Source organism: Microtus pennsylvanicus, chromosome 7 (assembly GCF_037038515.1).
Source record: "Microtus pennsylvanicus isolate mMicPen1 chromosome 7, mMicPen1.hap1, whole genome shotgun sequence".
In the NCBI taxonomy this organism is placed as follows: Eukaryota; Metazoa; Chordata; class Mammalia; order Rodentia; family Cricetidae; genus Microtus; species Microtus pennsylvanicus.
This window is the reverse complement of record NC_134585.1, coordinates 123,855,286-123,868,706: the sequence shown is the minus strand read 5'-3', so window position 1 is coordinate 123,868,706 and position 13,421 is coordinate 123,855,286. Positions and strand designations below refer to the sequence as shown.

Genomic DNA, 13,421 nt, shown 5'->3' with positions numbered 1-13,421 from the left:
TGTTTCTTGTAGAGGACCCGAGTTCAAGTCCTAGCACCCACATGGTGGCTCACAGCCATCCACAACCCCAGTTCCAGGGGATCTGATGTCATCTTCCACTTCAGACTTACAAAGGCACCAGGCAAAACACACACAAAATTGACCTTGAACAGATTTTACTAACATGTAAACTTTGCACTTATACATGCTATAAATACTGCCATCCTTAAGTTTCTTTCGGTTCCCGACCCCAGGTTGACTTAGAAGCAAATCTAATGGTTTAAGCAGGTGGATCACACAGCAAAAGCAGTGTGTATTACCACAGGTTTTTTTTTTCTTTTTTTTTGGTTTTTCGAGACAGGGTTTCTCTGTGGCTTTGGAGCCTGTCCTGGAACTAGCTCTGTAGACCAGGCTGGTCTCGAACTCACAGAGATCCGCCTGCCTCTGCCTCCCAAATATTATGAAGGCATGTACCACTATGTCCGGCCAGTGTTCTGTTCTGAATAGTTATTACCCAGGGTCTTGCCTACTTGGCAGAGTTTTGTATCATCCCCTCCACTCCCCCATAACAGCAAAGAAGACTTAATGGCCGACCTGGACTTAATGATGCTTGTGACCCTACATCGCCCTAGGCTTCCTTGTAAGAGGTTTGCCTTTGGTTGACCCATTAGTCACTGTCTCCTTTGTCATGAGAATCAGAGCGAACATTTACATCCCAGCACCCAGTCACCCAGTACTTCCCAGTGCTCTTGTAGCTAAGTTCCGCTCATGTTACTTAATGTCTCCTAGTTAAATCTATTACTGAGTTATAACATCAATTCTATCACCTTGTGTCTCTTCCACATCACTACCAACTGTATCCCCAGCACGTGGGATTTAGAGAGTTCCAAATTGCTGTGTAATCAACCCGGCCTTGGACTTTTGGTGGTTTCTTTCATCTCTGGGAGCACAGGAAGCATCACCAGTCCTGGTTTACAGAACACTGATGAATCTGCAGCCTGGACCTAGTTGGGTGTTCCCAACTGGGTGCTGTCCTGCAGGAGGAATAAGGAATGAGGTTGAAGCTAAGGTTCTTTATACCCACCCTACTGAATTGGCAACTCATCGTGTCAGGGTAAATCAGATAGATTGGCAATGCCCTTCACAGGTGGCCCAACATTTGCCAAGAGCAAAGCAAGGACGGCTTCTGAGATGCAGCTGAAGTTGGCATTGGAGCCTCCTGCCTGGCAATCTCAGATCCTGGGGGACTTGGACCAGGTGTCCTGGTCAAGACAGCAGTCAAGTGGGCCCAGACTCACGCTGAGGGCTGGTGGTGTGTAGGAGCCCAAGCGAGCTGCCTGCTAATGGACTGGGCCACCCCTGTGCTACTCCAAGACTAATAGACAAGGCTAAGATTGTTCCCAGCTTCCCCTTGTCTCCTCATCCTGCCAGGCATGGCCCACATCCCCAGCCACTCCAGGATCCTAGCTGGTAGCCAGGTCAGTCTCTGGGAGATGAAGTATCGGCCCAGCCTCGCATTCCTCTCTGCTGCGGAGATCTCCAGACCCTATTGCGACGGCAGATGGACCCCTCCCAGAATCGTTTCAGCCTTTCCCAGGGAGAAGGGGCAGCAGTCAGGATAGGCACCTCTCCTACACCGCCTCTTCACTTGGGATGAAAGGCCTGGGGACAAGGTTTGTGCTGTCAAACTAGGCAAGGTCCTTAGCACCGAGCTCACAGGACAGACAGACTGACTAACACTGTAAGTCCTCAAGAGCCCTGCAATACTCCCGGACGGGCCAAGCTGGCGGCAGGAAAAGAGGGTGGATTTTGCTGGGAAGTTTTAGCCTGGGGCAGGAGGAAGGGTCTAAGTCAGCGGCCCAGCCTACTCCGTTAGCCCTGCCCCCGCCGGTGCCAAGGAATGTGCTTGGCGAGGCGGCTGAAGGGAGGGCGGGGCAGGCGGAACCGAGGCCACCCGGACGCGGCACACAGGTCTGGGCTGAGGGGCACGGGAGCCAGGAGGGGCAGGGGTCCCAAGTACTCTCAAGGGCACAGGTGGTCTCCTTCGAAAAGAGGAGCGCACCCCCTAATTCCTTGCCCTTCTTATCTCCGTCTTTGGGGCGTCGGGTAGGGGGGAGACTCCTTGAAGTCTGGTTGAGGACCAAACGGGGTTCTAACAGGAGGCAGCCTTGCTGCTGGGGGTCCTTTACTGCACAACGGCCGGCAGAGGCTGAGGACCTTCACTCACGGCGGCAGGACTGAATGCCCCGGGCTAGGTTCAGGAGGGGAAAGGGAAACAGCTGTGGCCAGCACCGACTGCTACCTGTGTAGGAGCCCATCCTGGACTCTGGTTGACTCTACCCTGAATCTGGTTGTAGAAACCTGTAGCTGGGTGCCAATCCCTAACCCACCCCTGTTCTATCTCCAGGACAACGTGGAGATACCTGGCCACCATGCTCAGTCTCAAGCTGCCTCAACTTCTTCGAGTCCACCAGGTCCCTCGGGTGAGGGGCCCCAACCCACCAACTTAGCCTCTCCCCAGAGGGCTCACTGGGGCAAAGACTTCCCTCTTGTTAGCTAGTAGGGAAGCTCCTCCTGCAAGCTAACTTTCTCATCTCTCTATTGCAGTATAGAACCTGCGACCTCTCCCCAAAGCCCCAAATATCCCTCCATCCAGAGTCCCTTACTGCAGAACACCCTATGTGTGTATTCCCCAATCCTACCTAATCTCAGTATGGGTCTGTGAGTTTGGAAGACTGGTAAGAAAGGGGTTGGACTGAGTTTGGCTTGGGACAACTGAGATCCTGTTTCCAGACACTTTTTATTTTTCGAGACAGGGTTTCTCTCTGAAGCCCGACTGTCCTGGAACTCACTCTGTAGACCAGGCTGGCCTCGAACTCATGGAACGCCTGCCTCTGCCTCAGTAGTGCTGGGATTAAAGGCCAGGCTACCAGACACTTTTCATGCAGGGGATAGGCCTGCATACCATGACCCCTCTGCTCTCTTCCCCCACCACCTCCAGGTGTTCTGGGAAGACAACATCATGTCTGGCTACCGACGCCCCACAAGCTCAGCCTTAGACTGTGTCCTCAGCTCCTTCCAGATGACCAATGAGACGGTCAACATCTGGACTCACTTTCTACCCACCTGGTGAGCAAAGGTTCTGCCTTAGGTTCAGACGGGGTGCCAGGCGGGCAGGGACTGGTCAGGAACTCTGGTCCCAGCGCCTGAGCAGGTGCCCGGCACAGGTACTTCCTGTGGCGCCTTCTGGCTTTGGGTAGCTCGGGCTTCCCCGCGGAGCCGTACCACCTGCCGTTGCTGGTCTTCCTACTGCCGGCCTGCCTCTACCCCTTCGCATCCTGCTGCGCGCACACCTTTAGCTCCATGTCGCCCCGTGCGCGCCACATCTGCTACTTCCTGGACTACGGGGCGCTCAGCCTCTACAGCCTGGGTGAGCTGAGGGCAGTGGGTGATGGTGGGGCGCAGAGGATGAGCTCGCAGGCCTCAACTTGCACCTCGCCGCAGGCTGTGCCTTTCCCTATGCCGCCTACTCCATGCCGGCCTCCTGGCTGCACGGTCGCCTGCACCAGTTCTTCGTGCCTACCGCTGCGCTCAACTCCTTCCTGTGCACCGGCCTCTCCTGCTACTCGCGGTGGGTTGCTGCACTGCTTCTGAGCCACCCCAGTACCCAACCCAGTAGGAGGCCTTACTGTTGGCCAGTGTGCTATCCTGGAAAGGCAGATGTCTTTATTCTTTGTGGCCACTTAACAGACGTGGCGTTTACACGGGGCGAGGATCCTGTGTCCTGAGGGCTTTCTCTTTTATTTTTTACTACATATATTTGTGTTTACCATACCTGCTGAGTTATCTCACCAGCCCCTATTTCCTTCCCCTCTCTCCCTTCTTTCCTTTTATTTATCCTTTTTCCTCACTTCCTTTTGTTTGTTTGAGACAGGGTCCCCACTCACCCATCCGAAACTCACTCAGTAGACCAGGCTGGCCTCAAAAACAGTGATATCCCCGTCTCTGCTTCCCAAGTGCTGGGACTAAAGGTGGGCACCACCACCACCCTGAGACAGGGTCTTGAACTATATGGCTGACCTCCCGCCTCTACCTCCCAATGCTGGGGTTACAGGCATGCCTCAACACATGCTTCCTGATGTTCTTTTAGCCACCGAGGCCCTTCACCCCCTTCTGACCCAAAATAACTTCTTGATCTGCACTCACCCCAGGGATGGAGACCAACCTGCTTTTCTTGCTTGTCAGGTTCCCAGAGCTAGAAAGCCCGAGGCTCAGCAAGGTTCTGCGCACCACGGCCTTTGCCTACCCCTTCTTGTTTGACAACCTCCCGCTGTTCTACAGGGTAAGCACCAGGGCTCTCCATCAGTCTCTGCTCAGCTCTCTGCCCTCTCCAGGCACAGGACCCTGGTGCCCAGCACCCAGTGGCTCTCTTTTCTCTTACCAGCTGCAGCTGTGCTGGGGCAGGACCCACAGCTGCGGGCAGGAGGCACTGAGCTCCAGCCATGCCTACCACCTCCTCTGTGCTCTGCTCACAGGCTTCCTTTTTGCAGCCCGTCTGCCGGAGCGCCTGGCACCTGGGCGCTTCGACTATATTGGTGAGCACAAGCCTGGCTCAGGCTGGCCTTGCTTGACTGGAACATGGGGTATCCTAGCCAAGAGGGATGTCCCAGTCCCCCCTCCACTGCGCCCCAGTCCAATCGCTCTTCCAGAACCTTCAGGGATCTGGTTTTCTCCTTCCCAGGCCCAGTGGGCAGGTGACTGCCCCAGGTTACAGGTCAATCTGTTCAAAACTGTGAGGGTTCTGTGCCTAACCAGTTAACCCCTCCCTTCAGGCCATAGCCACCAGCTGTTCCACATCTGTGCAGTGCTGGGCACCCACTTCCAGCTGGAGGCAGTGCTGGTTGATATGGGATCCCGTAGAGCCTGGCTGACCATGCAAGAACCCACCCTTGGCCTGGAGGCCACCATGGCCACATTGAGCCTGGCAGTGATCGGGAACCTGCTCATCATCGCCGCTTTCACAGCTTCTCTGCTGCGCAGCCCTGGAAGCTGCCCCCTGCTGCAGGGTGGCCCACTAGAAGAGGAGCTCCAGGCTAGACGACAGTGAGCCCATCTCTGGTAGTGGCATGGAGGGAGGCGGAGGAGCCCTGACGGGGCCTGAGAAGCAGCAGCAGGCAGTGAAGGGCAGCAAGTGGGGACAAGTACCTAGGCTGGGGCAGAGCTGGAGGTGTGGGGCCTCTCACGTGATCTGCTCAGTTCAGGTCATCCTGGGTGCTTGTGAGGCGTCTGGACCACATACCTGCCCTGCTCCAGGGCCAGACTGGGCCCCTTGTCAGCAACTGTGTCCACACAGGAGCTGCCTGTTCTGCTTGTCATTGTGACCAGGCCTTTGCTGATTCGTATGTTTGGATGTGTCCCCAGTGACATAGCGGATGTGGTGGGGGTCACTGTGGGGAGGGGGGCTGCTGGACTTTAGAAAGCCACCTCCAGCGCCATCCACAACAAAGCAGTACAATAAACTGGACTGTAGCTTTCTGACTGACTGTGAGCGCTTCCGCCACCCCCATCACCACCCCCCGAACCCCTGAACCCCACAATGGACAGACGGGAGCTCAGTTTCTCATCTGGACTTTATTGGAGCAGCTGTGCCACCCACACTTGCAGGGCAGAGAGGACACAGGGAGGGTCGGATCCTGGAGTAGCCCAAGTCGAGACTACCCTAAACAGTGGTGCCGTAGAAGCGGCTGTAAGCATCCTGGAAGCCGATGTGGTCTGCTAGTTCATCGCAATTGGGGTTGAGCTCACACACCTCCCTCTTGGGCTCCAAGGGGTCTGGGTAGGGGGCTGGGGCTCTGAGAAACACCAAATGAGGCATCAGCCAACATGTGGTACACACACCCTCTCCCGCCGCACTGTACAGCCCTTGGCAGCTCATGGGGGACCCCCCCAACCTCTCCTTACCAATGTGGAAGGCAAACAGCACCTCCTTCCCACTCACCCAAGTCCATGGCCCACGTTGCGCCGGAGTCTGTTCACTACCTTACTGCCCTCCTGCTTGGACACGAAGGCTGTGCAGCAGAGGGAGAGGGTCAGGGAGGAAAGGTGGGGACAGCCAGGCAGGGGATGGGGGAGCTGGAGACAGGGTGAGGGGCAGGGCTGAGGCTCCAGGCTTCCTACCAGTACCTTTGTCAGACTCTGAGCCCCTGGGCTTTGCATCTGTAAAGAAAAGAGTAAGCAGCTAGCTCTGCTTCCTGACACCCTTCAGGAGTATGATTATCCCTAGAAATGAACAAGAAAGAAACGCACCTGCTGGACCAGAGAGGCAGAATGCAGCCAGGGCCAGCAGAGTGAGCAGAGAGAGGGTCCTCATGGTGCCTGCCAGTTCTGCACGAGGATGCTGTGTGGAACTTGTCTGTTCTGTGCCCTTCAGCCTCCAGTACCACTTATATCCACTGCCTGTGCCCCCAGTGTGAGCAGGCGGGGCAGGGGATGCTGCCAGGACTAATTGGGGGGTCATGTGCCCTGGCTCAACATGTCAAACCCAAGGGATGCTGTGGTTGGTGATTGCAGCTGCCTTGGGCGAGGCCCTGGTTGTAGAGTGTGGGCCACAATCAGAGGCTGCCAGACTGACTCTGCCCCGACCTCTTCCGCCTGGGGCTGCCCCTCCTCTCCTAGTCTCTGTATCTTCCTCAGCCTTAGCTAGAGCACTGGCTGGGCCCTATGAGTACCCTAGAGATGGTGCAAAGGTCTAAAATAGGTTTGGGATGAACTGGGCTCCAGGTCCCATAGCCTGTGATTTTCAGTGTCTGCCACGAGGGCAGGAGCCAAACCCCAGGAAAGGAGCGGCCAGCAATGTCCTCATTTGCCCAGCGCAGAAAGCTCAGTTCAAGTGGGGAAAGGGTGGGTGGTGTGTCCTTAGTTTTCTGTCAACTTGAAAGGAAGCTTCAGTTGACACAAGGCCTCCATGAATCTGGCTGTAGGGCATTTCTAAATTAGTGATCGAAGGGGGCAGCCAAGCCCAGGGTAGATAGATAGTACCATCTTGGGCTGGTGGTCCTGGGTTCTAGAAGAAAGCGGGCTGAGCAAGCCATGGGGAGCAAGGCAGTAAGCAGCACCCTCCATGACCTCTGCTTCAGCTCCTGACTCCAGCTTCCTGCCCTGACTTCCTTCGATGGACATTGATACTCAAGTGTAAGCCAGTGAAGCTTTCTTCCTCAAGCTGCTTTGGTCGTTGTGTTTTATCACAGTAATTAGTAACCCTAACTAAGACAGGTCGAATGGGACCAGGAGAAAAGTTCACAGACCTCGGCTGACAAAGGTGAGTATGGCCTCTTCAGTTCTGGCACAGTGACAGACCAACACAGACCAGGAAGGTGGACCCTGGTGGGAAGACCTGCAAGATGTACATGCACAGAACACACGTCTGGGTTCTGAGCCCGCGGTCTCCATCCTGTCAGGGTAGCCTCCCAGTGTCAACCTCAGATGGGGCCTATTCCCGTCTTCACAGGGACAGAGCATCCTACCCTGGCCCCGTCTCCCACCTGAGAGCCACCACTGTCTCAGCCAGGGTGGGGTGGGGAATGAGAAGGTGACCTGGTATTGTGTGTGACCTGTCTGACCTTTTTGTTCTTTTGAGATGGTCTCAGGATGTAGCCCAGGCTGGCTTCAAACTCAGCCCTTCCTGCCTCTGCTTCCAGAGTGCTGGGATTACAGACCTCCCACCCCTGACCTGTCTTCACTGTCTGCAGTCACCTGGCCATCAACCTGAATTCACAATGGTGACAGGTGACAGCACAGGATCACCTTGGTGTCTTCTGTCCTCTACACAAGTAGCCCTTGGGTTAAGGAAAAAAGAATATCTGCCCCACCCTAGGGAAGACTGGGGTGGGAGAAACAGGTAAAGTGCTTAGTTATGCTGGGACCTCACCCCACTCTGTGCCCCAGAGAGCGGCACACAGCAGCTCGTCCTGACCTCAGGGAACCTCATGGTCCTGGGTCCTGCTACAAAACAACCAACTCCTTAGCCTGTAGGCTTCCAGAGCCCTCAGACTGATGTCTTGAATACAGACAGAGCCTAGGAGTCCAGAAGTGGTCCTGACCCCAGGCGCCTGGCAAAGACACATCCTCACAGATTACAGTGTGATAGAGGAAGTTTATTTACGGATGTGGGGAGAACATGGCAAGGGCCCTTAGGCTGTTCAGAAAGGCAGCAATCAGTGCAGGCTGAAAACACTATCCCGAGTCCAGTCCAGGGAGGGCTGGAGAACCAGAAGGAGGGCGTGGGGCCAAGGCTAGCTACGACTCCAGGAGACAAAGCCTGGTGTCTGATGCCCAGTGTGGGAGTGCCAGTCTTCCAGGCAGAAGATGGCGGCAGGAATCTGAAGGTAGTGTGTGGGGACGGACTCCATAGGACCATGACTGCCCTCTGCGCTGGGGTCTGGTGGCTCTTCACTCAGGTGCCCTCAGCACTGACAGCAGTTCCCTCTGCTCTCTGTGAAGAGCCTGAAACCAAAGAAGAGAACAATGTGTGGGGTATGAGGAAAACAGACCCCATGTGCCAGGCCCCTTCCCAGCCCAGGTCCCCTACAACAATGTGGATGGGTCTGTGGCTCATCAACTAAGACAGTGGGAAGTCCCTACCACTAAGTACTTATGGCCATCTGGATGCCCTAGCAACCTCTGCAGGACCTCTCAAGAGCAGAACCCATGTTCAACAAGGACTCCCGGGGCTGGAGAGATGTCTCAGCGGTTAAGAGCACTGATTGCTCTTCCAGAGGTCCTGAGTTCAATTCCCAGCACCCACATGGTGGCTCACAACCATCTGTAATGAGATCTGGTGCCCTCTTCTAGCCTGCAGGCATACACGCAGACAGAACACTGTATATATAGTAAATAAATAAAGGACTCCCAAGTAGCTCCAGCTCCTTTGCCTTCCCTCTAGTGCTAAAAGCAGAACCCAGGGCCTGCTGGACAACGCGCAGTCACTGAGCAGTGAGGCAGTGAAAGAGGCTTTGAAGCTCCCGCCCAGGGTCAGCACTGAACATCTGACCCAGCTGCTGCACTTCAGACAAGGCCAGGATGGGAGCTGGGCTGGCGTTGTGGCTATAGGAGAAGAGCTGACAGGTTCAGGAACCATGATTTGGACAACTTGTTATCCAGGGAGATGGGAGCACTAGGCAGTCTCCTGGGGATGGAGAGGCTGAGGATCCACCAAGATGGCTTTAAGTACCTAAGGACCAAGCACTGGGAGACTGGAAGGGATGGGGACAGGCCTTCTCGTGTAGGAGGTCCTGCTGTCTTTTTGTTGCTTTCATTGGTTAATAAAGAAACTGCTTTGGGCCTGTTGATAGGTCAGAACTTAGGTAGGCAGGGAAGACAGAACTGAATGCTGGGAGAAAGGGCAGAGTTGGAGAGATGCCAGAGGTAGACTTTGCTGAAAGGCCACGAACTCGTGGTGATACACAGAACAATAGAAATGGGTTAACCTAATATGTAAGAATTAATCAATAAGAAACTAGAGCTAATGGGCCAAGCAGTGATTTAATTAATACAGTTTCTGTGTGGTTACTTTGGAGCTAGGCTAGCTGGGTAGCTGGGACAAAGAAGAGGCCCTCCTTATAACAGCCTTCCATCTGCTGCTACCTGTCTGAGGCTGGCAGGCTGCAGAAGAGAGAACCAGAAGAAACCTGGGAGCCATGAGCTTTGGAAGCTGGACGATCTGCCTTAGAAAGTGGCTATCTGCTGTACTAGGCCCACTCAGGCGCACCTGGAGCAGTCACACCTGCCACCTGCATCACCCGGCTCCACGAGCTCACAAGTCCTTTGGGACCAATTCAGAAGCTGGCTTTCTCTCAGGGATGCACACTTGCTGGCACATGTTCCCAACCACCAGAGGCTCTGCAGTCTTTTTAAGTTTATGTTTCCAATGTGCACAGGGTCCAGAAGAGCAGACAGATCCTTGGGAGTGGGGGTGTGAGCTGCCATGTGAGTGCTGGAACTCACACCCAGGTCAGCAGCCTCTGGGGTCCTTCTGACACATGCTCTTTAAGGACACTGGCCGTGTCTACAGCAGCAGTAGCTGCGCCCAGGCTCTTGCCCTCTCTGCTTCCATTCACGTAGCAGCTGTAGAGGAACACATGCTGCACTGGACCGCAGCACAGGAACTGAGGATTCAGCCTCGCATGTCCGGGCAAGGGTGCTGCAGGACCGCACTGCTCCCATGGGATCCCTTAGGCTGGGAGAGAGGAAGCCAAGCCAGGGGGCCTGAGACAAGAGAAAACAGGCTGAGCCAAACACTTGCCTGCCATGTCTGCTGGAGGGCCTGGATCTGCTGCTGCAGCCCCTCCAGCTGCCTGCGCCCAGCCAGGACAGCATCAGCCAGGTCCTGGTTCTTGGCCTTCTGCTTCTGCACTCGGTGGCACAGGGCATCCCGTTGCTGCAGGAAGTAGGGTGCCATAACACTGCACAGGTCTTTCTCTGGGGTTCCACTGGGTCGCCTGGGGGAGAGGGGCACATGGTTCCCAGGAGACAGGAAGGGATATTTCTATCTTTAAACCCAGTCTGTAACTTCAAGTCCTGGGCTAGGCTGATTCTTCTGGGATCCCTTTTACCTCTCAAACCTACTCCTGACGGAAACTCTGGCTTTTTGCCCCTCAACCTGCCTGTCCACAGGCACACCTCCAGGCCGCCTCACTCACACACAGCCTGCTCCTCCACACACTCACCCATCTCCAGCACCCTAGAACTCACAGTGGCTCCCCAGACTTTGCCTCTGTCCTCATGACCATGTGTCCTGGCCGGTACATTACCCCAACAGACTATGAGTGAGGGAGATGGGGATGAAGGCAGGGTGACCTTTCCCAGACTGGGTAGCTTCTCAGAGGGCCCAGCCTCTCGGAGGCCCTGTGAGAGCGACCACATACAGATGAGTAAGGGAGCAGGATCACTCAATGCGCAAACACTACTGTAGGTTTTCCTATAAATTCCTTTTCAGTCACAAGACTTCAGCTGTCTTCTGACCCTACACATGGCCTGCACATAAACCCCCAAAGAATACACAAGTGTAATTTTAAAATGTGAGAGGTGTTCCCAGCAGAGAACCTGAGCCTGGAGCCGCTGTGCTGGCTCCTTGGGGGCTCTCTGGGCTGAGGGATAGCCCATCACAGGAAGAAGGGCCACAGACACTCTAGTCCCAGGCCAGGTCCCAGCTGATCCCCAGCCTCCCTTCCCCACTTGCTTGTCCATCCTGAGCCATGCCAGAATCATTAATTTTGTTTGTTTGTTTGTTTGCTTGTTTGTTTGTTTTTCAAGACAGGGTTTCTCTGTAGCTTGGTTCCTGTCCTGGAACTAGCTCTTGTAGACCAGGCTGGCCTGAAACTCACAGAGATCTCCTTGTCTTTGCCTTCTGAGTGCTGGGATTAAAGGCGTGCACCACCACCGCCTGGCATAATCATTAATTTTTTAAAGAACAAGTACAAAAAAAGATATCCAAACTGCACCTGGTGGTCCATAGTAATCTAGAGTACCTCAGAGGCTAAGGCAGGAGGGCCGAGGTTCATGGCCTGCAGGTCAGTCATGGTGGTGCACACTTTGATCCCAGGCAGATCTTTATGATTTATAGTCTACACAATAAATTCTAGGCTAGCCAGGGCTATACAGGTCGTGTCTCAAAACAAAGAAACCAACAAACATTTTACAGGCTCTGGTTGGAGAAAAGGTCCGAGGTGATGTGGGAGTGTCATATCAATCTGTTGATTTCATTGGTTAAGCAATAAAGAAACTGCTTGGCCCTCATAGGTTAATACATAGGTGGGCGGAGAAAACAGAACAGAAGGCTGGGAGAAAGAAGCTGAGTCAATGAGCCGCCATGATTCTCCCACTCCAGTCAGACGCAGGTTAAGATCATTCCTGGTAAGCCAGCTTGTGGGCTACAGCAGATTATTAGAAATGGGCTAGTCCGGGTGCGAGAGCTAGCCTAGAAGAGGCTAGATAGAAATGGGCCAAGCGGTGTTTAAAAGATTACAGTTTCCGTGTAATTATTTCGGGGCATAAGCTAGAGCTAGCCATGTGGGCGGCCGGGTGCCGGGAGCCCCGCAGCTCATATTACTACACAGAGGTCAAGAGTGCTCAGAGGCTTCAGATCTGCCACCCTCTTCTGACAGCCTGGCCATGAGAGCAATGCAGAGACAGACTCAGGCAAACATCACACACAAAGACAGGTCAGTCTGAACAACAGCGACAAGATCACGGCCAACCTCAACTGGGAAGTTCAAGGCCAGCTGAAGGAAATTCAGATAACTTGTTTTACATTGTTTTCGCCTGCACATATGTATGTGTACCACATGAGTGCTGGTGGAGCCAGATGAGGGCACTGGATCTCCTAGAATTGGAGTTAAGGATGGTTATGAGCAGCTACGTGGGTGCTGGGACCCAAACCCTGGTCCTTTTGAATAGCAGCATATTTTTTTTTTTTTTAATTTTTTTATGGTTTATTTAGCTTTATTTTATGTGCATTGGTGTGAAGGTGTCAGATCCCCTGGAACTGGATTTTCAGACAGTTGTGAGCTGCCATATGGGCGCTGGGATTTGAACCCGGGTCCTTGGGAAGAGCAGTCAGTGCTCTTAACCGCTGAGCCATCTCTCCAGCCCAGCAGCATATTCTTGATTACCGAGCCATCTACAGCCCCAGCTGTGGGAACTCAGTGAGACCCTGGATCAAAATAAAATGTAGAGAGAGGGCTAAGGCTATATAACTCAGCAGCAGAACTGCCTAGCTTGCCCACGGCCCCACATTCAGTCCTAATACTATATATAGAATAATAAAGAGGTATATGCCAACTGTAGCCTGGACTTGTAAGGGCAGGAAGTGGAAGGTTCCTGAGCCCAGGCCACCCCTCACCCCAGTCACCGCTTCTTTCTCCAGCACACGGCAGACAGACAGCCATGCTGTCCAAGGCAATGCAGAGGGCGGCCTGCTCACTCCTGAATCTCTGGCCTCTGCAATCACACTGAGCATGCTTCCTAAGTGTTGCACAAACAAATTAATCAATGCCATGCACCTGCCCACCTAAAACGTCTATGGAGCCGAGTCTCACTACCTGGCGTCCTCCCTGAGCCAATTCTACTTACTCCTATAAGATCCCAGGGGTCCCAGGAAGGCCTCAAACGGTTGTTTCAGAGGCCAGGAGTCTAGGAAGTCAGATATGGATGAGAACTGTCTTCTTCCGGACACTGCTTCCAGCACCCTGCTGAAGCACCCTCTACCCCTTCTCACCAGGCCGGCTCTCCATTGGCTTTGCCTTCTTCAACAATCTTATCCAAGGAGTTCAGGACAGCTTCTAGGTTCCCTTCCTCTTTTATCTCTGAGATTTCCTCCTGAGCAGAAGGGAGGACAGAGCTGTGATGACTTCATACATGCTCTCAGTGGAAATATGCTGAGCTGC

At 54.0% G+C, this 13,421-nt stretch overlaps 3 protein-coding genes across 10 annotated transcripts in view; 1 reads left to right on the top strand and 2 right to left on the bottom strand.

The window, feature by feature from the left end:
- Nucleotides 1-1,465: 1,465 nt before the first annotated feature.
- Paqr6 (progestin and adipoQ receptor family member 6) lies at nt 1,466-5,514 on the top strand. 5 transcript variants are annotated; one of them, XM_075978592.1, is made up of 8 exons: nt 1,466-1,652; nt 2,387-2,462; nt 2,981-3,108; nt 3,207-3,409; nt 3,484-3,610; nt 4,225-4,321; nt 4,424-4,574; nt 4,812-5,514. In XM_075978592.1, the coding sequence occupies exons 1-8, from the start codon at nt 1,633-1,635 to the stop codon at nt 5,084-5,086; spliced, it is 1,077 nt and encodes a 358-aa protein (XP_075834707.1). In that variant the 5' UTR covers nt 1,466-1,632; the 3' UTR covers nt 5,087-5,514. The 5 variants fall into 5 exon arrangements, with proteins under 5 accessions (XP_075834707.1, XP_075834708.1, XP_075834709.1 ...); XM_075978593.1 differs by having other exon boundaries at nt 1,483-1,652; nt 2,387-2,453; XM_075978594.1 differs by lacking the exon at nt 1,466-1,652 and adding an exon at nt 1,891-1,950.
- Nucleotides 5,515-5,598: 84 nt separating this feature from the next.
- On the bottom strand, nt 5,599-6,887 carry Bglap (bone gamma-carboxyglutamate protein). The gene is made up of 4 exons (XM_075978591.1): nt 6,286-6,887; nt 6,163-6,195; nt 5,978-6,047; nt 5,599-5,831 (listed from the first exon to the last, which is right to left on the bottom strand). The coding sequence occupies exons 1-4, from the start codon at nt 6,494-6,496 to the stop codon at nt 5,699-5,701; spliced, it is 447 nt and encodes a 148-aa protein (XP_075834706.1). The 5' UTR covers nt 6,497-6,887; the 3' UTR covers nt 5,599-5,698.
- Nucleotides 6,888-8,111: 1,224 nt separating this feature from the next.
- Pmf1 (polyamine modulated factor 1) overlaps nt 8,112-13,421 on the bottom strand; it is a 29,568-nt gene continuing 24,258 nt past the window's right edge. For 2 of the 4 annotated variants that reach the window (XM_075978586.1, XM_075978587.1), the window contains exons 3-5: nt 13,253-13,353; nt 10,280-10,475; nt 8,112-8,481 (exon numbers count right to left, since the gene is read on the bottom strand). In XM_075978586.1, coding sequence (XP_075834701.1) covers nt 8,428-8,481; nt 10,280-10,475; nt 13,253-13,353 — 351 coding nt within the window. In that variant the 3' untranslated portion in view covers nt 8,112-8,427. The remainder of the gene's footprint in view (nt 8,482-10,279; nt 10,476-13,252; nt 13,354-13,421) is intronic. The other 2 variants (XM_075978590.1, XM_075978589.1) reach the window with 2 other exon arrangements.

Bases quoted from the DNA above. Each gene is read 5' to 3' on its own strand.
- Paqr6 (XM_075978592.1), top strand. From the start codon at position 1,633: ATGAAAGGCCTGGGGACAAG. The intron at 3,109-3,206 runs GTGAGCAAAGGT...TGCCCGGCACAG, and splicing joins ACTCACTTTCTACCCACCTG to GTACTTCCTGTGGCGCCTTC. The intron at 3,611-4,224 runs GTGGGTTGCTGC...CTTGCTTGTCAG, and splicing joins GGCCTCTCCTGCTACTCGCG to GTTCCCAGAGCTAGAAAGCC.
- Bglap (XM_075978591.1), bottom strand. From the start codon at position 6,496: ATGACCCCCCAATTAGTCCTGGCAGCATCCCCTGCCCCGCCTGCTCAC. The intron at 6,196-6,285 runs GTGCGTTTCTTT...TTTTCTTTACAG, and splicing joins CTGCCTCTCTGGTCCAGCAG to ATGCAAAGCCCAGGGGCTCA. The intron at 6,048-6,162 runs GTACTGGTAGGA...TCTGCTGCACAG, and splicing joins GGGCTCAGAGTCTGACAAAG to CCTTCGTGTCCAAGCAGGAG.